The sequence below is a fragment of the Glycine max genome, chromosome 19, assembly GCF_000004515.6.
Source record: "Glycine max cultivar Williams 82 chromosome 19, Glycine_max_v4.0, whole genome shotgun sequence".
NCBI lineage: Eukaryota > Viridiplantae > Streptophyta > Magnoliopsida > Fabales > Fabaceae > Glycine > Glycine max.
Genome location: NC_038255.2, coordinates 36008759 through 36025180, shown reverse-complemented (window position 1 = coordinate 36025180; position 16422 = coordinate 36008759). Strand labels below are relative to the sequence as shown.

At 33.0% G+C, this 16422-nt stretch overlaps 1 protein-coding gene across 1 annotated transcript; it reads right to left on the bottom strand.

The window, feature by feature from the left end:
- Positions 1–5100: 5100 nt before the first annotated feature.
- Positions 5101–8351, bottom strand: LOC100802558 (uncharacterized). The gene is made up of 5 exons (XM_006604146.4): positions 7705–8351; positions 7465–7632; positions 6774–7239; positions 6219–6308; positions 5101–6131 (listed from the first exon to the last, which is right to left on the bottom strand). The coding sequence occupies exons 1-5, from the start codon at positions 8008–8010 to the stop codon at positions 5335–5337; spliced, it is 1827 nt and encodes a 608-aa protein (XP_006604209.1). The 5' UTR covers positions 8011–8351; the 3' UTR covers positions 5101–5334.
- Positions 8352–16422: the final 8071 nt, after the last annotated feature.

The window sequence follows — 16422 nt, the reverse complement described above, 5'->3', positions numbered from 1 at the left end:
GCACACTGTGTCCCATTTGATCCAAGCTATCTTGTTCTGCTCATATCCCCCATCCCATAGGAAACTCCTTTGTAAGTTGACCAACTTGTCCACCACCTTTTTAGGAACTCTGAAAAATGAAAAGAAATAGATAGGAATGGATGTTAGGACTGACTGTGTGAGAGTCACTCTTCCCTCGAAAGACAGATGTCTTTGCTTCCATTTTGCTAATTTTCTCTCACACTTGCTAATGATAGGGTCCCATGTCTGATATCTTCTTGGATTTGCTCCAATAGGAACTCCGAGATAAACAAAAGGAAAGAACATCAAGCTACAATTGAGATAATTTGCTGCATCAAGTTTCCACTGATCTGACACACCAAATGCACTAAAACTACTTTTAGCAAAATTAATTTTGAGGCCTGATACAAGTTCAAAGGTCCTCAAAATTGCTTTGATTGCTTTAACATTCTCCATAGATGCCTCACCGAAGGAAATTGTGTCATTCACATATTGGAGGATGCTAATTTCCACCATGTTTATGCCAACTAAGAAACCCCTAAATAGCCTTTTTCCCATAGCTTGTGACATGAGCCCATTTAGGGCTTCAGCCGCAATGTTGAAGAATAGAGATGATAATGGATCCCATTGTCTAAGTCTTTTTTGAGGTAAGAATTCAGATGAGGGACTGCTATTTACCAAAACCGTGTTGATTTTAGGCACCCTTCTATCCACTGAATCCATTTGGTGCAGAAACCCATCCTTCTCATCATATAAATAAGGAAATCCCAAGAAACAGAATCATACGCCTTCTGATAATCAACCTTGAATACAATGCATGGCTTTTGGCATCTTTTAGCTTCTTCAACTACCTCATTTCCAATCAGCACGCTGTGTAGCATATGTCTTCCCTCTATGAATGCTGATTGCCTTTTATGTATGATAAGAGGCATGACCTTCTTCAATCTATTAGCCAGAACCTTAGCCATTATCTTGTATATACAACCTATCAATGAAATGGGTCTGTAATCGTTCAGCAGTTGTGGATCCACTACCTTAGGAATTAAGGCTATGAAAGATGCATTGGAGCCCCTTGGAAAAATTCCATTAACATAGAATTCATCCAAGAACCGAAGGAGATTAGGTTTAATAATGTGCCAGAATTGTTTGATGAATTTGAAATTAAGTCCATCTGGGCCTAGACTTTCGTCACTCTTGCAGTTCCAAACAACCCTTCTTACCTCATCCTCCTGAAACCGCTCCACAAGCATATCGTTTTGTTGGCTACCAATGGTCTGGAAACATATACCATCCAATCGAGGTCTATCATAATCATATTCTTGGAACCTCTGCAAGAAGAACAGCCTGACTGCCTCTTTAACTGTTGTCGGCTCTTCATTCCAAGATCCGTCAATCATCACTTTTTTCAAACAATTATTTATACGGCTTGCATTGATCATCAGATGAAAATATCTAGAGTTGCAATCCCCTTCTTTAATCCACCTAGATCTCTCCTTCTATCTTAGCAAGGACTCATGTGATTGAGCTGCTACCCATAAATCTTCCTGAAGCTGCTTCCTAGACACCAATTCATGAGGAACTAGGTGTCTGTCAATTGTGTCCTCTTCCAGCTTGTTTAAATCTTCCTCAATCTTTTTATATTTCTTGAAAGTATCCCCGAATTGTTCTCTATTCTAGACCTTGAGCCTTTCTTTGAGTCTTTTAATTTTTCCTTTTAGCACATACGCTCCCCAACCATTATGCTGATAAGAGGTCCAACATTCATGAACAGTGTTCTTGAATGAGTTGTCGGAGAGCCAAAAATCAAGGATCCTAAAAGGTTTGGGACCCCAATCAACACACTTAGATCTAAGCAACAATGGATAATGATCAGAGAAGTTCCTATCCAATGTGTATTGTGTGGTTCCAGGCCATTTGGTAAGTCATTCTGGGGATACCAGGAAGCTATCCAGCTTGCTCCTAGCTGCTCCATTTGGTCTAAACCATGAAAATTTTCTACCCATCCATGGCGCTTCCTCTACCTCCAGCTCCACAATCCATTCATTGAACTCCATAATGCTACCATCCACCAACCCCTTCTGACATGCACCCAATCTCTCTGCATGAGTCCTGATGTTATTGAAATCACCTAATATGCACCATAATCCCCCAGGGTTTACATTTTTCAATTGTTTAACCCTATCCCATAACACTCTTTTACTTTGAATATCACAAGGCGAATAGATGTTGATGATATGAACTGGTTGTGCCTCTTGAAGCCACTTCCCTACCAGCATTATGAAACCTATCCCAATGACCTTTCTTTCTACCTTAAAAGTTTTCTCACTCCATATACATAGAATTCCGCCTGCTGAATTAGATGAGGGATATGCTTCCCAACTAATTTCGAAGTCCCCTCATAGAGCTTGACACATAGATCTCTCAATTACCTCCTTTTTTGTTTCCTGGATACACAACATGTTTATGTGTTGTTTGTTGACCATCCTTCTGATTGCTGGCCATTTGACCTCCCTCCCTAACCCTTTGACATTATATGTGATAATGTTCATGGGGTCCTCCTCCTATTTCCCAATCTCTCTGCCTTTTTGATATCTTTTTCTTCCATTTCCAGTATTTACTGCACATAGTTCCTTTGCAAAGACCCACAGGTAACCCCCAAATATGTTGCCACCTTCCATAAATTTTTTGCCTCTTGAATATGATTATTTGTTGGCTTTGCTTCCTCAAGCACTGCTTGTGTTGATGTGTGGTCATGGCAGATTATGATTTTTTCTTGGTCATTAGTCGTCTTGCGTACGATCTCCTGCAAGTGTGGATGTGGTGTGGCTTCGTCTTGAACAGTGGCTGCGTCTGGGAGACATTCAACGCAGGTTTGGGCTGATTACTTTTTGCACCCTTTTTTTGGGGAATAAACTCTACACGAGTTATTTGGGGCTACTTCGGGTTTCGGTGGGCTATCAATGTGCTGAAATGATGTTTTGCTGAGGGTGTAATTAGCAAAGCCCAACCCCATTATATCCTCATCCCCCTGGTCATGTGACTTCTTTAAGTCAAAAGTTTTCTTCCCCAAAGCTCCAACATCCCCTTCCACCTCTATGTTTCCCCTTTCATGCAAGTTCTCTCTCCTCCCTATAGGGGTTCGATTCCCTTTGTTCTGCGCTCCCGCGTTTTCATGCATGGTACCTTCTTGGGCATCCGTGACCCCACAACAACTCATCAGTGCTTCCGCTAGGGTAGCCTGCGCATTGTCAGTGTGGATCATTCCTTGGACCGACGCACAGACCCACTAGACAACTGCTTTGTCCTTTGGGTCAACCTTGTTGTTGCGTCCAGTGGTTAACGTCACACAATCGTTGTCTTCCATTCCCGGCGCGCGGTTGTTGTCTGTCGTTCCTGACGATGAGGTGGGGTTGCCGATTGACGCCGCCATGTCTTGCACTCCATGTTCGTTCTGCCTCGTCAGCGAACTTACCCTCCGCGGTGTGCCGGCATCGCTGTCCTCTGATTGGATTTCCTCCGATGAGTTGAACTCGGTCCGTCGCCGGCACTGGCAAGTGTTAAAGGGACTTCCACTTTCCTCCATTATATGTACCGTAAATTTCTCCCCTTAGATGTGTACATTAACGGTATGTTGTAGTAATGGCTTCCATGGCGTTTTGATTAGGATCTGTGCCATATCCAGCTTCCTAAGTTCCTCCACGTCGTCATCAACGTCCACCATGTCGCTGATATTGGCCATTATCTTCTTAATTTGTTGCGTGTCCCAAGCTATTAAAGGTATTCCCCAACAATGGACCCATGTCAGCCTATAACCGGAGCGCATCCTCAGGTTCCTCGTCTCCAAGGAGTGGAACAGCGAAACCCCTCCTTTATCTTCTTCATCCATCATTTGCCATGTTTTGTCATCTATGAGGCCAAGAAGCAAAACCATGTCGTCACCTATGTATTTCGATATGTTAGCTCCGATATTCCACAAGATGTCATCCTCAACTCTGTCAAACAAGGCCAAGTTTTTTAGTCACCCTACCCATGCCTCATTGAGCCATTTTCCCCTCTCAAAGGTATGTCAAGGTGCACCGATGATCGCGAACTATGGCATGTGTAATCCTCCTTGGTTGATGTTCTCCTCTGGTCTGGTCTTGGAGTATTCCTCGCCACGACATCTGCGTACGATCATCGCTTCACTTCCGCAGACACTCCTGGCTTCATTCTCGGGTACGCACCTCTAATCTCCTCTTCATTTTGCTCGACATATTCTCGTCCCCTAGTTGTTGTTTGTGACTTTCCAGACTTAGCTCTCCCAAATTTTGGGATGTTGACATACATCTTTAGCCCACCGAAGATGATATTGTCTAACTTCCTTTCTAATTTGTGCACTTCCTCCACCCCTTTGAATCTTACGAATCCATACTTCCTACCATTTTTGTTTCTTTTTCTGGAGATGAAAATCTCCCTCACGTCGCCCGCTTGTTTGAAATGGTGCCACAAATCTTTCTTTGTTGCATCTTCAGGGAACCGGGTGAAGTAGAAAGATGTTACATCCTTTTGGTCTCTCCAGTTTGCTCTCGTGTAGCTGTGTTGATGTCCGTTCCTGTTTCCGACGAAGTTCAAACAGGGACCCGCCCTCAATCTTTCTCAGGCACTCTCTCTCCTCTTCCTTCTAGTCCTAACTCTCTCTCACTTACTGTTTCTTTCTCCACTCATTCTCTTTGTTTGTATTAGTTCAATTTATGTTCTCTTCTGTCATTTACTCTGATTCTCTGAACCTCCATGTCAATCCTTTATTGATGAAAAATTGTGAATGATATATTATTGGTTTGCCCATGAATCACGATAGTATAGTTCCTTCTCTGTAGAACAACCAATGTAGTGTTTCTTCCTCAATAAATGACAACCAAAAAGGAAGTTGAATTTAAGATTTGAGATTGCAAAGACTGCATAACGTCCAACAAGTAACATGATTAGTTTCCTATGTTGTGACCAAAGTTTTAAAGATGGGAAACAAACATAACAAATTAAGAGGGGGTGCAATGTGTAAAAACTTAAGCTTGATATGAAGTGTGGCCGACCCAAAGGTTGGATTTGGTGGAGAGCAACAAGTTTAGAGAAGAAGGCTTAGATAATTATATGATGCATACATTACACACATAGGACATGATTCTACGATGAACAATTACATTTATCAAGTTGCCAATGTTACAAGCAAAACCTACCAACAACACCTGATACAAACAGGAGACAAACCCTACATAGTTCTGGAGGAGGAAGAGACAGAGCTTACTTATACACTATTGACAAAAACTGTAATACATACACTTCACTAATATTGAGTAATTAGTTTTCCAATTCAAGTTTTGCCTTGGCAAGCGCTTCCTTAGCTGCAATTTGCTTTGCTTGTCTCTCTTCACTATGCTTCCTTGCCACTTCTGTTTGCTCAGCTCTTTCCTTCAACGTTGCATCAGTCTCCAATATATTCCTTTTCAAATCACGAAGATGAGTCTCTATCTTCAAGGTCTCCAACTCACGATGTTTTAATTGTTTTTGTTTTTCATTGAGCATGGCCTTGAGATTAGAGACCTGTTCACAGAGCAATTGTCTATGCCGATATGATGCTTCAAGCAAAGCTTTGGTCTTGACATAGTCATCTTGGAGTTGAACAAATCTCATTTTCTCCTCCTCAAAGAGTTTAATACGCTCCTCCATAGTAAGGGAATTTTCCATGGACCTATCTATTTCTGCAATTGATGATACAAAGTTGATATAGTCCAAGACGTTATCAGAAAATTGTTTATAATCAACCCCTATAACATTTAATAATTCAAAAGTGTTCTTTGCTGCCTCTCTCATGGACTCGTGCTCATGAGGAGCCAAAGTCTCTAGATCAATGAGAAGTCGTTGCTGTGTAAACAAGACCACTTCTCTATGCCTTTGTGCCTTTGACAATATTGACTTTCTTTTACCATCTGGTGATTTACTGGGACTAACTACATCTCCAGAAACCTCAGTTTTAACAGTTGAAAGTTGGGTGTGTTGACTGACTCTGCTGATAGCAAGCTGGTTACATTCAACAGGACAATCAGGAATACTTGTCTTTTTAGGAACAATTATTGGATTATAGGATGGGAAAACGCCTGTAATGATGAGAGAGACAGAATCAACCTGAATAATACTAAATCAAAGTGGACACAAACACATAAAACTATTGAAATCATACTCACAGCAGTAAAAGGGCAGAGGTGTGGGGTGCTTCAAGCTTTGTGTTGGATAGAAGAAAAGAAGGCGGCCTAGCCAACCCATAGGACAAGAACCTATAGGATAAGATCAAGCAAATTTCACATATGAGACTACTCCATCAGATAGAGTTTTGTAAGTGAATATGCTTAAACTACTGTCAAAGTTTATTTCTGTGATCAAGAGATATTATATATAACTTAACACAATCAATTTTCTTAGGCTCAACTTAAATTGATTGTAACATGAGATAAATTTAATATTGAGCTGATGCAGCTGAACAAGAAAGACAAAGAGCAAGTCTAAAGGATGTCTTTCCTACAAGTATAAATTATTATGACTGTGGTCCATAGCTAAAAAAGTAGCACCATTACTTGAGGAAAATAATTACAAGGACCTGCTATTGGATTAGTATAGAAATTAGGAAAGTAATCAAAATGATGTAACTTTGCTCCAAAAGAAGCAGAAAAATAAAGGAAACATGAAAGAAAGGAACATATTATGAAAACAAAGGAAGCAAGAAAGAATAAAGTACATATTACCAAATGAAACATTAGAGAAAATGCGCCTCTGAAACATAATCTGTCGCCAACAGATCCTTGAAGGTGTTGATAGACAGGATAATAACAGAAATGCTTCTGCCTCAACAGTCTCCCATGATACTGAGTTTGCAAATTCTAGATCATCATCATCATCAAACACCAAATCCGGAAAACCATCACGTTTTGAATTGGCTGCATTTAGTGCTGCACCTGCATCTTTTTTTCCCAGAGTCTCGGATAAATTCACCGGAAATGGACTCGCGGGACTGTCTGCGATTCTCATCCTTTTGATCTGTACATGCAAACCATCTCCCTTACCCAATTCATCACCCATCTCATCATTTAGGCATCCCTCCCAAAAATCATCATGAGTTCTTTGCCTACTTTGCTGGACAGGAACAGTGCTTTTTCTACTAAGCAATTTAACGTCATCTTCTGACACAATGTATCCACAAGATCCCTGACCCTGTTTGGTAATAATTAGATCCATGATCCATAAAATTCAAGATAACCGAAAAAAGATACTTCCTATATACATCATGCAGCTCAGAGGCACCAAAATGATCCATCTTTTGGTACTAAACAAATCTTTTCGAAGAAAATCAACAACTCAAAAAGAAAGAAAGAAAAAAGAACTATAATAACAAGTCAAACTATAATAGTAATTAGAAAATGAAGGTTGTAATCATACCTGTTTAATAGGGCAAATAAAATAGTACTTAGAGTATGTACCCTTAACCCTTTTACACACTCCGGCAGAACATGCACAATGAGGATACTTAAAAGGTGGAGGCTGAAAATCTCTCTCAACAATTGCTTCATTGCACCACTTAACAACCTCTTTAGTACATTTTTCCCCCTAAACATCATCATCATAAAAATAATAACCACGAAAAGAAAAATTAAAAAATTGGAAGTGTTAGAAGCATACCCTTTTGATGGGGCAGGCATAGTAGTCCCTGCCATAGCGTGATTTGATTACGCAAGAGCCATGGCCACAAGGGCACTGTATCTTCTTGTTGGAGGGAACAGTGGAATCTTTTCCGGGTGAGAAAGGTTTGGTTTTGGGGGATTTGGAAGGACAGTAATAAGACCAATGTCCTCGTTGATCACAGTTGTGACAAGTGCTTTGCTGCATTCGTTTGCCAAGTTCTAGACAGCAGTTTGCGGGGATTAAAGGGTTACTCTGAGGACTATGAGCTTGAGATGATGAAGAAGGGGAATGTGAGAAAGACATGATCACACGTTTTCTTTCTTGCTCTGTTTTGCTTCTTCCCAATGCAGAGTGAAGAGAGTGATTGGTGCTGTGTATATGATGATGGACTAGGCACAAGTGGAATTTTCTAGTATTAATAGAAGTGTACAGTGTACTATGAATATCAGAGGGCTCATGTTGTATCTCATAAATCAGATTTAAAATACGAGCCGTCTGATTTTGGTCCAATAGTTTTTGTTGGCTAAATTGTGTACACGGGTGAAGTATCCGATTCGGATTTCCGGGCTCGTAGGGTTTGCAATTGGAAATGAGAGAAAATAGGGCAACGGCTGGCTGACTTTGGTGGAAAAGTGACGGAGAAGAGGGTTTCTTTTCTTTTTTTGGTGTACATTAATACGGTTCTTTTGTGGAAATCAGAGAGAAAAAATAAATGAGTGCAATTCACTATACTACTTTGACATAAATATAATTTTAGTTTATCTATTTTTTTTTCACCATTAAGTTTAAAGTTACCTTCCACAAATCAATAACTTTTAATTTTTTTTATCAATTGAAAAATTAATAAAATATATCATGTTAATAAGTGACTTACCGATTAGATTTTTTTTAATCTATTGATCCAGTATTATTGGGTTGATGATTAGATTAATTTTCATATTACTTATTCGAACCACTGCACTATTAATTTTCATATGTTTTTTATATTATACTATTTATTTTAATCATTTTATTATTTATAATATTTAACTTATTATTTCAACATTACACTTCATATAATTGATAATGATAAATGTTATATTTTTAAAAAAATAATTTTATATTGAATGATTTATTTAACTATTACACCAATTAACATAATAAAAACATAATGCCTGCTTGAGTGTTTTTTTTTAACTTTATTTTAAACTTGAATAAAAATATTTTAAGATATAGTATAAAATTAATAGTAGAATACTTCATATGCAAAATATATAAAAATTAAAACTAAAAATGTAATAGAAATGATTTATGTATAAATAAAAATTACAAAATTTAAAATTAATTGTGAAACTAATTATAACACCTCAAAATATATTTTTATCCATAAAATAAATTTGAAATTTATATAAAAATATGTTTATTTAATTTCCATTATTTTATATTTTTTAACTACTTCAACATATAGTTTTAGTAAAAATTTAAAAAAATTAATTAGTTAGCTTAACAACTTTTAACTACCAATTAATTTTTTCATTTTTCAACTATATTTTTAACTTTCGGCTAGCTTTTCAACTAGTTTGCCAAATATAGCATCCCCTATTTCAAAATAAAGATATTTAGTTAACTTTTTATAGGAATTTTTTCATTTTGGTCTAATAATTTATTTTGTCTACATTTATTTCTTTTATATTTTATAATTTAATTAATTAAATTATTTCTTGATGTTACTTAATAATTTTTTTACAAATAAATAAACATATTAGATTTATGATTCAATTGAACCAAAATAAAAAGAATAAAGTGTAGACAATATTGAAAGTTTGACCAAAATTACATATTAAGAAATAAGAAAATCAAAATTATATTTAAGCCCACTAATTTTTTTTTATGTATCTTTGTATCTCTCTCGTGGTCTTTTCTTTATTTTTATTCAATTGAACACTTTTAACTTTTTAATTTATTTATTATTTATATTCACTCATCCTTTTTATTTCCACTCACTGTAATTTTCTTGTCTCCACCAAATAATGTATTATGAAACTTTTGTAACCATTCATGTCATTTTTATTATCCGTTGGAAATATATATTTTGTGATGAAAAAAGTTGTCATTAAAAACTTAAAAAATTGTCAGTAAATTTAGTGACGATGTCATTACTAATACGTGAGTCACTCTTATAATAGTGACAATATTTTTTATTGTCACAAAAAAATAATATTTTATTGTGAAAACAAATATCGTCACTTGTATTTTTATATAATCATCACCAATGTCCGATAAGACTTTATAATGACAAAATAATTAATGACCAAATATTATTAGTGTCAATTTTTTTGTCACAACTAGTTACTAAATGAAATAGTATGATCTTTTTTGTGGTCCGAAAGTTATGTACGAAAAATTGATCATAAATGGGATAAAAAAGGACTCTATTATATGGGAGCATCATGGAGAAGTGATTAGTGAGCCTAATGAATTTGATGATGATGATCAAAATAATTGCAATGATGGGGTTCGTGATATGTTACATGATCTTGGAAGTGCTATGAATATTGAAAACATCACAGGAGCTGAGGAAATAACTTATACAACTAGCACAAACACTAATAGTGTGAACAAAGAAAAAGATAAGTTTTCTAAACTATTTTTTTTATCATCGAACAAGAACTATATCCCGATTGTGAGAACTTCTCTAAGCTATCATTTATTGTTCAACTATTGAATATCAAATGTTTCTTTGGCTTGAGTGGGAAAGCAATTGATGTCTTGCTTTCTTTGTTGGCAAAAGCATTTCCATAGGGAAATAAAGTTCATGTGTCTTACTATGAGGGTTGAAAATTTATTTGTGAACTTGGGCTAGATTATGTTAAACTAGATGTTTGCTTGAATGATTGCATCCTTTACCGAGTTGATTATTTGGAATCTACATCTTGTCCAACTTGTACTACTTCTTGTTATAAAGATCCAAATAAAAAATTTGGCCCACAAGGTTTTGCGATATTTTCCTCTAGCACCAAGGTTATACATGACTTCACAAATTGCTACACAGATGAGTGACACAAAGATAGAAAAATTGAAGATGGGCAAATGAGACATCCAGCTGATTCAATTACTTAGAAAACTCTTGACTCAAAATATTCATCTTTTGTTGCAGATCCACATAATGTAAGGTTTGGATTAGCTAGTGATGGTTTTAATCCAATTGGAATTATGAGCCCTTCAAACATTATTTAGCCAGTAGTTTTAGTTCCTAATAACTTATAGCCTTGGATGTGCATGAAAAAACCTTTTTCATGATGTCACTACTTATTCCAAGTCCTATGAATCCTGAAAATGATATTGATGTGTATTTACAACCTTTAATTGAAGAGCTGAAGGAATTATGGGAGAAAGGTATAGTGACATATGATGCGTCAACCAAAGAAATGTTCAAGTTATATGGATCAGTTTTATAGACTATTAATGATTTTTCAGAATATGAAAATCTATTAGGATGGAGCACTAAAGGGTGATATGCTTGTCCTTGTTGTAACATGGATACATGGTTTTTATGGTTACTAAATGGAGGAAAATTTTCTTATATGAGAAGTGGTCGATTTTTGTCACATGATCATTTTTGGAGAAATAATGTAAAAACATTTGATGACAATAAAGAAAAACAATCCACCCGTAAACCATTGTCCATTATGATATAATTGAACAATATCAATATTTTGATGAGGTTAATATTTTTAATTGCTTACCCTAAATTTTGATTGATAGTCATTTACAATGTATATGAATTTCTTAGTTGACAGTCATTCAAATAAAATTATAAAATTAACGTAACTACATTTTAACTTGTGAATTACATAATCAAATTCAATTCTTAAATTTTATAATACAACAAATAATAACAATAACAACAAAATCTTATTCCATTAAATGAGATTACCTATATAGATCCCACAATATTATTTGGCTTAGTTGAAAACCATTTTTTTTAATTTTATAATAGTTATAATTATGATTAATTATATAATAAAAGGTAAGACTCTCTAACCAAAATTTGAAATTTTTTAAAAATTTATAATAGTTAGTATTATAATTAATTATATGATAAAAGATAACTCTAACCAAAAATTTATCTTTTAAAAAATTTTATAATAATTAGAATTACAATTAATTATATAATCAATAAATTTAAATATTTTCAGTGAAAATAAAATTTTAAACTTACTTATTATACTAACTCTCTAGCCATAATATATATTGTTAGCGTAATAAAATTTAAACTTACTTATTTGGTCAAATTTAGTTATATTAATTCAAATTCATTCAAAATTCAATTTTTTAAATATTGATGGAAGAATAACATATAAATTAAATTAAAAGACACTAGTGAAGAGAGAAGAGGTACCTTGTGCCTCTCTAAATTTTTTAAATAATAATAATAAAATAAAAAGAAAGAAAAATAAGAAGTTAATTTTGTTTAAAAAAATATGAAAAAATAATTAATAGTGGGTAGTTATAAAGGATAGAATAAGTGTAGAATTGTGGACACAAAGTGATTACACAAAATGTTATCTCCTTTATATATTGTTATAGATAAAAGATAATGCAAAATTATTGTAATATTAATTATTTAAATAAAATGAACTTTTTAATAATTAATTTAGTTATTATTTTATTAGGTGAAAAATGATCATAGTTATAAATAAGTTTAGTGAAATTCTAATTTAAAATTTTTAAAGATCGAATATCGTTATCGTTGAACAGATAGGTTTATATATATATATATGTATATATATATAATTTTATATCAAATTCTAATATTATTTTTTTAAAATGTTAGGTGAAGTTTGGTAAATATGAAAAAAAGAAAGAGGGGAGAAAAGATTCAACTGCCTCGGAATTGGAAGAAGAAAAGTATTTTCTTTTAATTACCTTATTAGAAATGTATGAAGTTTGGTAAATATGAAGGAATCATTGTATAACTTAGCTTGTGGACTTGATACATCTGATACACAAGTTATCTTATAAATGGTTGGAGGTTTAATATAAAGGATTATGATATGCATTTGAAATCATAAAATAGTGGAGTTTTAGTTAAAGGTGATAAAAATGCACGTAATTTAGATTACTTTGGTGTCTTAACATTGTTTTGTTTAAATGTGATTGGTGGGATGTGTCCTCCAAGATCAGATACTAGATGCTGGATAGACAAGTATGGATTATTTCTCATTAATAATAATCATAAACTACTCACGACTAATGAGTCATATGTCTTGGTCATTCAAGCTCAACAAGTATATTATGTTAAAGATATCAAAGATCCTGATTGGTTAGTTGTTGAAAAAACAAAGCCTCGAGACTTGTATGATGTGCTTGAGAAAGCTACACTTGAGGCTTGTAAAAAAAATGATGATATTGGTTCAATCCCTTTACATCTAATTCCTTAGATAATGATCGAGGATTGTATTTGGATAGGAATGATTTAGTCCGACCTATAATTGATGGAAAACTGATGATATATTCAGGAGTTGTTGACCGTGAAGAAGAAGAAAGTGATGACGAAATTATTGATTTAACAAAAGATGAAGAAAGTAATTATATTGATAAAGCTAATAATAATGATGATGATTATTAGTATTGTATATATTATTTTTTGTACACCAAACTTTATTATTAGTTACTTGTAGTATTTTTTTAATCATATATTATGTTTGTTGCTTGCTATAATAATTGCTATTGTGAAAGTTATACTTTTGTTTCTTGATATTTATTTTAAATAAAAAATTCTATGAATACAATCAAATTTAAAATTTTAATTTATATTTTTAGTTTGATAGAAATAATAGATAAAAAAATTGATTTAATAGGCTAATGTTAAAAGGTAGGTAGTATTTTAACTACCCTCAAATCCACCGCTGATAGGTGGTAAGGAAAAGGAAGGGAATTGATGAAGTTTGAATAGATCATGTGATATCAAATATATAATTGAAAGATTTTAATATTTTAAGGTTTTTTAAGCATCATAAGTAATTTTAATTACTTATCTAAGATATGAACACAATGTACTATGTTGATCAATATTCGTGTTCATGACTAGTAATTAATTTTAAAATTTACATTTACAAGATAACCAATATTTCATTGATTACATTTTATTATTTCTATTTTTAACATTATATTTTTTTATTATTTATATGCTCTTGTTTATATTATCTTATTTATGCTTTCTTATTTATATTTTATTTATATATTATTATTTATATATATTTTTTATATTTTTATTTATTTTTATTGTTTATATGATCTTATTTATGTTTTATTATTTATAAATGAAATAAAAAATAAATAAGATTATATAACTAAAAAATATAAATGATAAAATACTAATAATGCAATATCAATAATACAATATGTAAATTAATAACATAAATAGAATGTAAATAAATTAATTGTCACTTAATTTACAAGGAAGAAAGGTGGCTTAGTTGTTTAGTTTGGTTCTTACAATGTTGACTACTTGACTAAAATGTGGATTAGTGACAATTTTAAAATATCAAAGTAAAATATATAAGTATTAGTGACAAGTCTTTTGTGACAAATATTTTTTTGTCACTAATAATAAAATTACAATGACAACTCACTACTAAAAAAAATGATTTTTTAAGACACACTTTTTAAGGCGATTATCATAAAACCGTCTTAGAATCTCAGCAGTGGCAATTTTATAAATAACAAGAAATGAACTATGACGACTTTATCAAAAACGTCTTAAAAATAGAGTGTTCAAAGACGGTCTTTCTATACCCATTTTTAAAATTAGTGTATACACCCCCTTTTTATTTCTGCCCTAGCTAGCCTCACTCAAAATATCACATTCTGTCGTTTTCGTTTCGTCTTCGTCTTCCACGACTCCAGAGCCTTTCCTCACCACTCCACTCTCTTTTTTTCTTTCTTTCTTTCTTTCTTTCTTTCTCAGCGCGTAAACCATGGCTTTGTTGGTGGAGAAAACCACACAAGTGGTCTCGAGTACAAGGTCAATGACCTTTCCTAGGCCGAAGTCCGTCGGTGCTCCTGCAACATCTTCTCCACCTAGGACCACGACGTCGCCGCTACTGCTTGTGACAGTGTTGTCGTCTTTGCCTGGAAGAGGGAGACCCTCCAAGAGTACTGGTGGTGCACCGAGTGTGCCCTCGATTGGGCCTCAGCAAAGGACCCAACCTCATCGTCGATGACGGTGGTGACGCTACCCTCCTCATTCACGAAAGCATCAAGGCCGATGAGCTTTATGAGAAGGTTTTAGACACATCAAAAGAATAAACGTTTAAGACACATCCAAAGAATCATGAACATGACTTGAAAAATCAGAAGGTAATTCCTTGATTTAGAGATTTATGTTTGCAGTCCATATTTAACATTCACATTTGATGGATATATTTGAGATAAAAATCTGTGTATTTTTTTTAGATTTATTCCTTTTTCTTCAAAAAAAATGTTTCTCTTATCTTAATTTTTTATTTATTTTCGCATCTCTTGAGTGTATAATTTCTTATGAATAGTTTATTGTAAAGATTTGATGCATTAACACCATTATTCTTTCACCATTACTCTTTTACACATGTCTTTTTTTTTATTTGTTTTTTCTCTTCTTCGGATCTGAAAACATCCCACAAAAATTGAAAAATGCTTTTTTATTTTTCCAAACCATGACATACTGGAATAAAGTCTAATTAGAAGTAATTCTTTTTTGTCACTATTATAAATAATATTAGTGAGAAAAAAATTTAGACAAATATTCGTCATGTGAACCCACAAAACCACACTTATTGAGTATAATAATCATCTTTAAAATCACATTTAGTAGAACTTTCTATTGGTTGATAATATAAAAATATTTTTAATGAAAATTAAATTCTTTTCTTGTCTCTTTCTAAATTATGAAAGTATTGAATTTATTGTGACACTATTCCTTAATTCGAAATTTAATTACACTTAAAATTTTTTTTATTCATTTTCAAAGATGTGTTATGCAAAAATCAAATTCATGCTATTCTTTACAAACTAAAAATCAAATTCATGCTATTCTTTACAAACTAAGAAAAATAAGTATGTGTGCCCATTGAGCCATACACACTTATTGAATATATAATTATCTTTAAAATCATTTTTATTAAGACTTTTTATTTGTTGATAGTATATATATATATATATATATATATATATATATATATATATATATATATATATATATATATATATATATATATTGAAAATTAAATTATTTTTTTATCTCTTTCTAAACTATAAAAATATATGTAAGAAGTTATTTTTCATCCTTTTCATTATAGCCATACTTTTTTTATAATAGTTTTTCCCTTCAAAATAAGGAGAATGTTATTTTTTTGGTAATAGGAGAATGTTATTTAATATTTAAAGAAAATTAAAAAGTTTCATTAAATTATCCTTTTAGTTTAATCATATTTCATATTTTTGAAAAGGCACTAAAAAAATTTGTTTAACAAATGTGATATTTAACCCTAGTCATCCTGTATAAAAAAACCAAAAACTCTAGTCATATATTTCAACAAAAATATTGATTATTTTGACTGAAATCGTTAAGTGGATTCTTACATAAACAATGTAATAGTGTTCCCGCTGAGGTATGTAAGCATGGGAATCGAAGTTTCATGTTAAACGTACGCCAATAGAATGACGGTGAGGTTTGCTGTCTATTGGTGTGCT

Coding starts and splice junctions, on each gene's coding strand:
- LOC100802558 (XM_006604146.4), bottom strand. CDS start 8,010: ATGTCTTTCTCACATTCCCCTTCTTCATCATCTCAAGCTCATAGTCCT. Junction 7,633..7,704: donor ATGCCTGCCCCATCAAAAGG/GTATGCTTCTAA, acceptor GATGATGTTTAG/GGGGAAAAATGTACTAAAGA. Junction 6,309..6,773: donor TTTCTCTAATGTTTCATTTG/GTAATATGTACT, acceptor CTTATCCTATAG/GTTCTTGTCCTATGGGTTGG.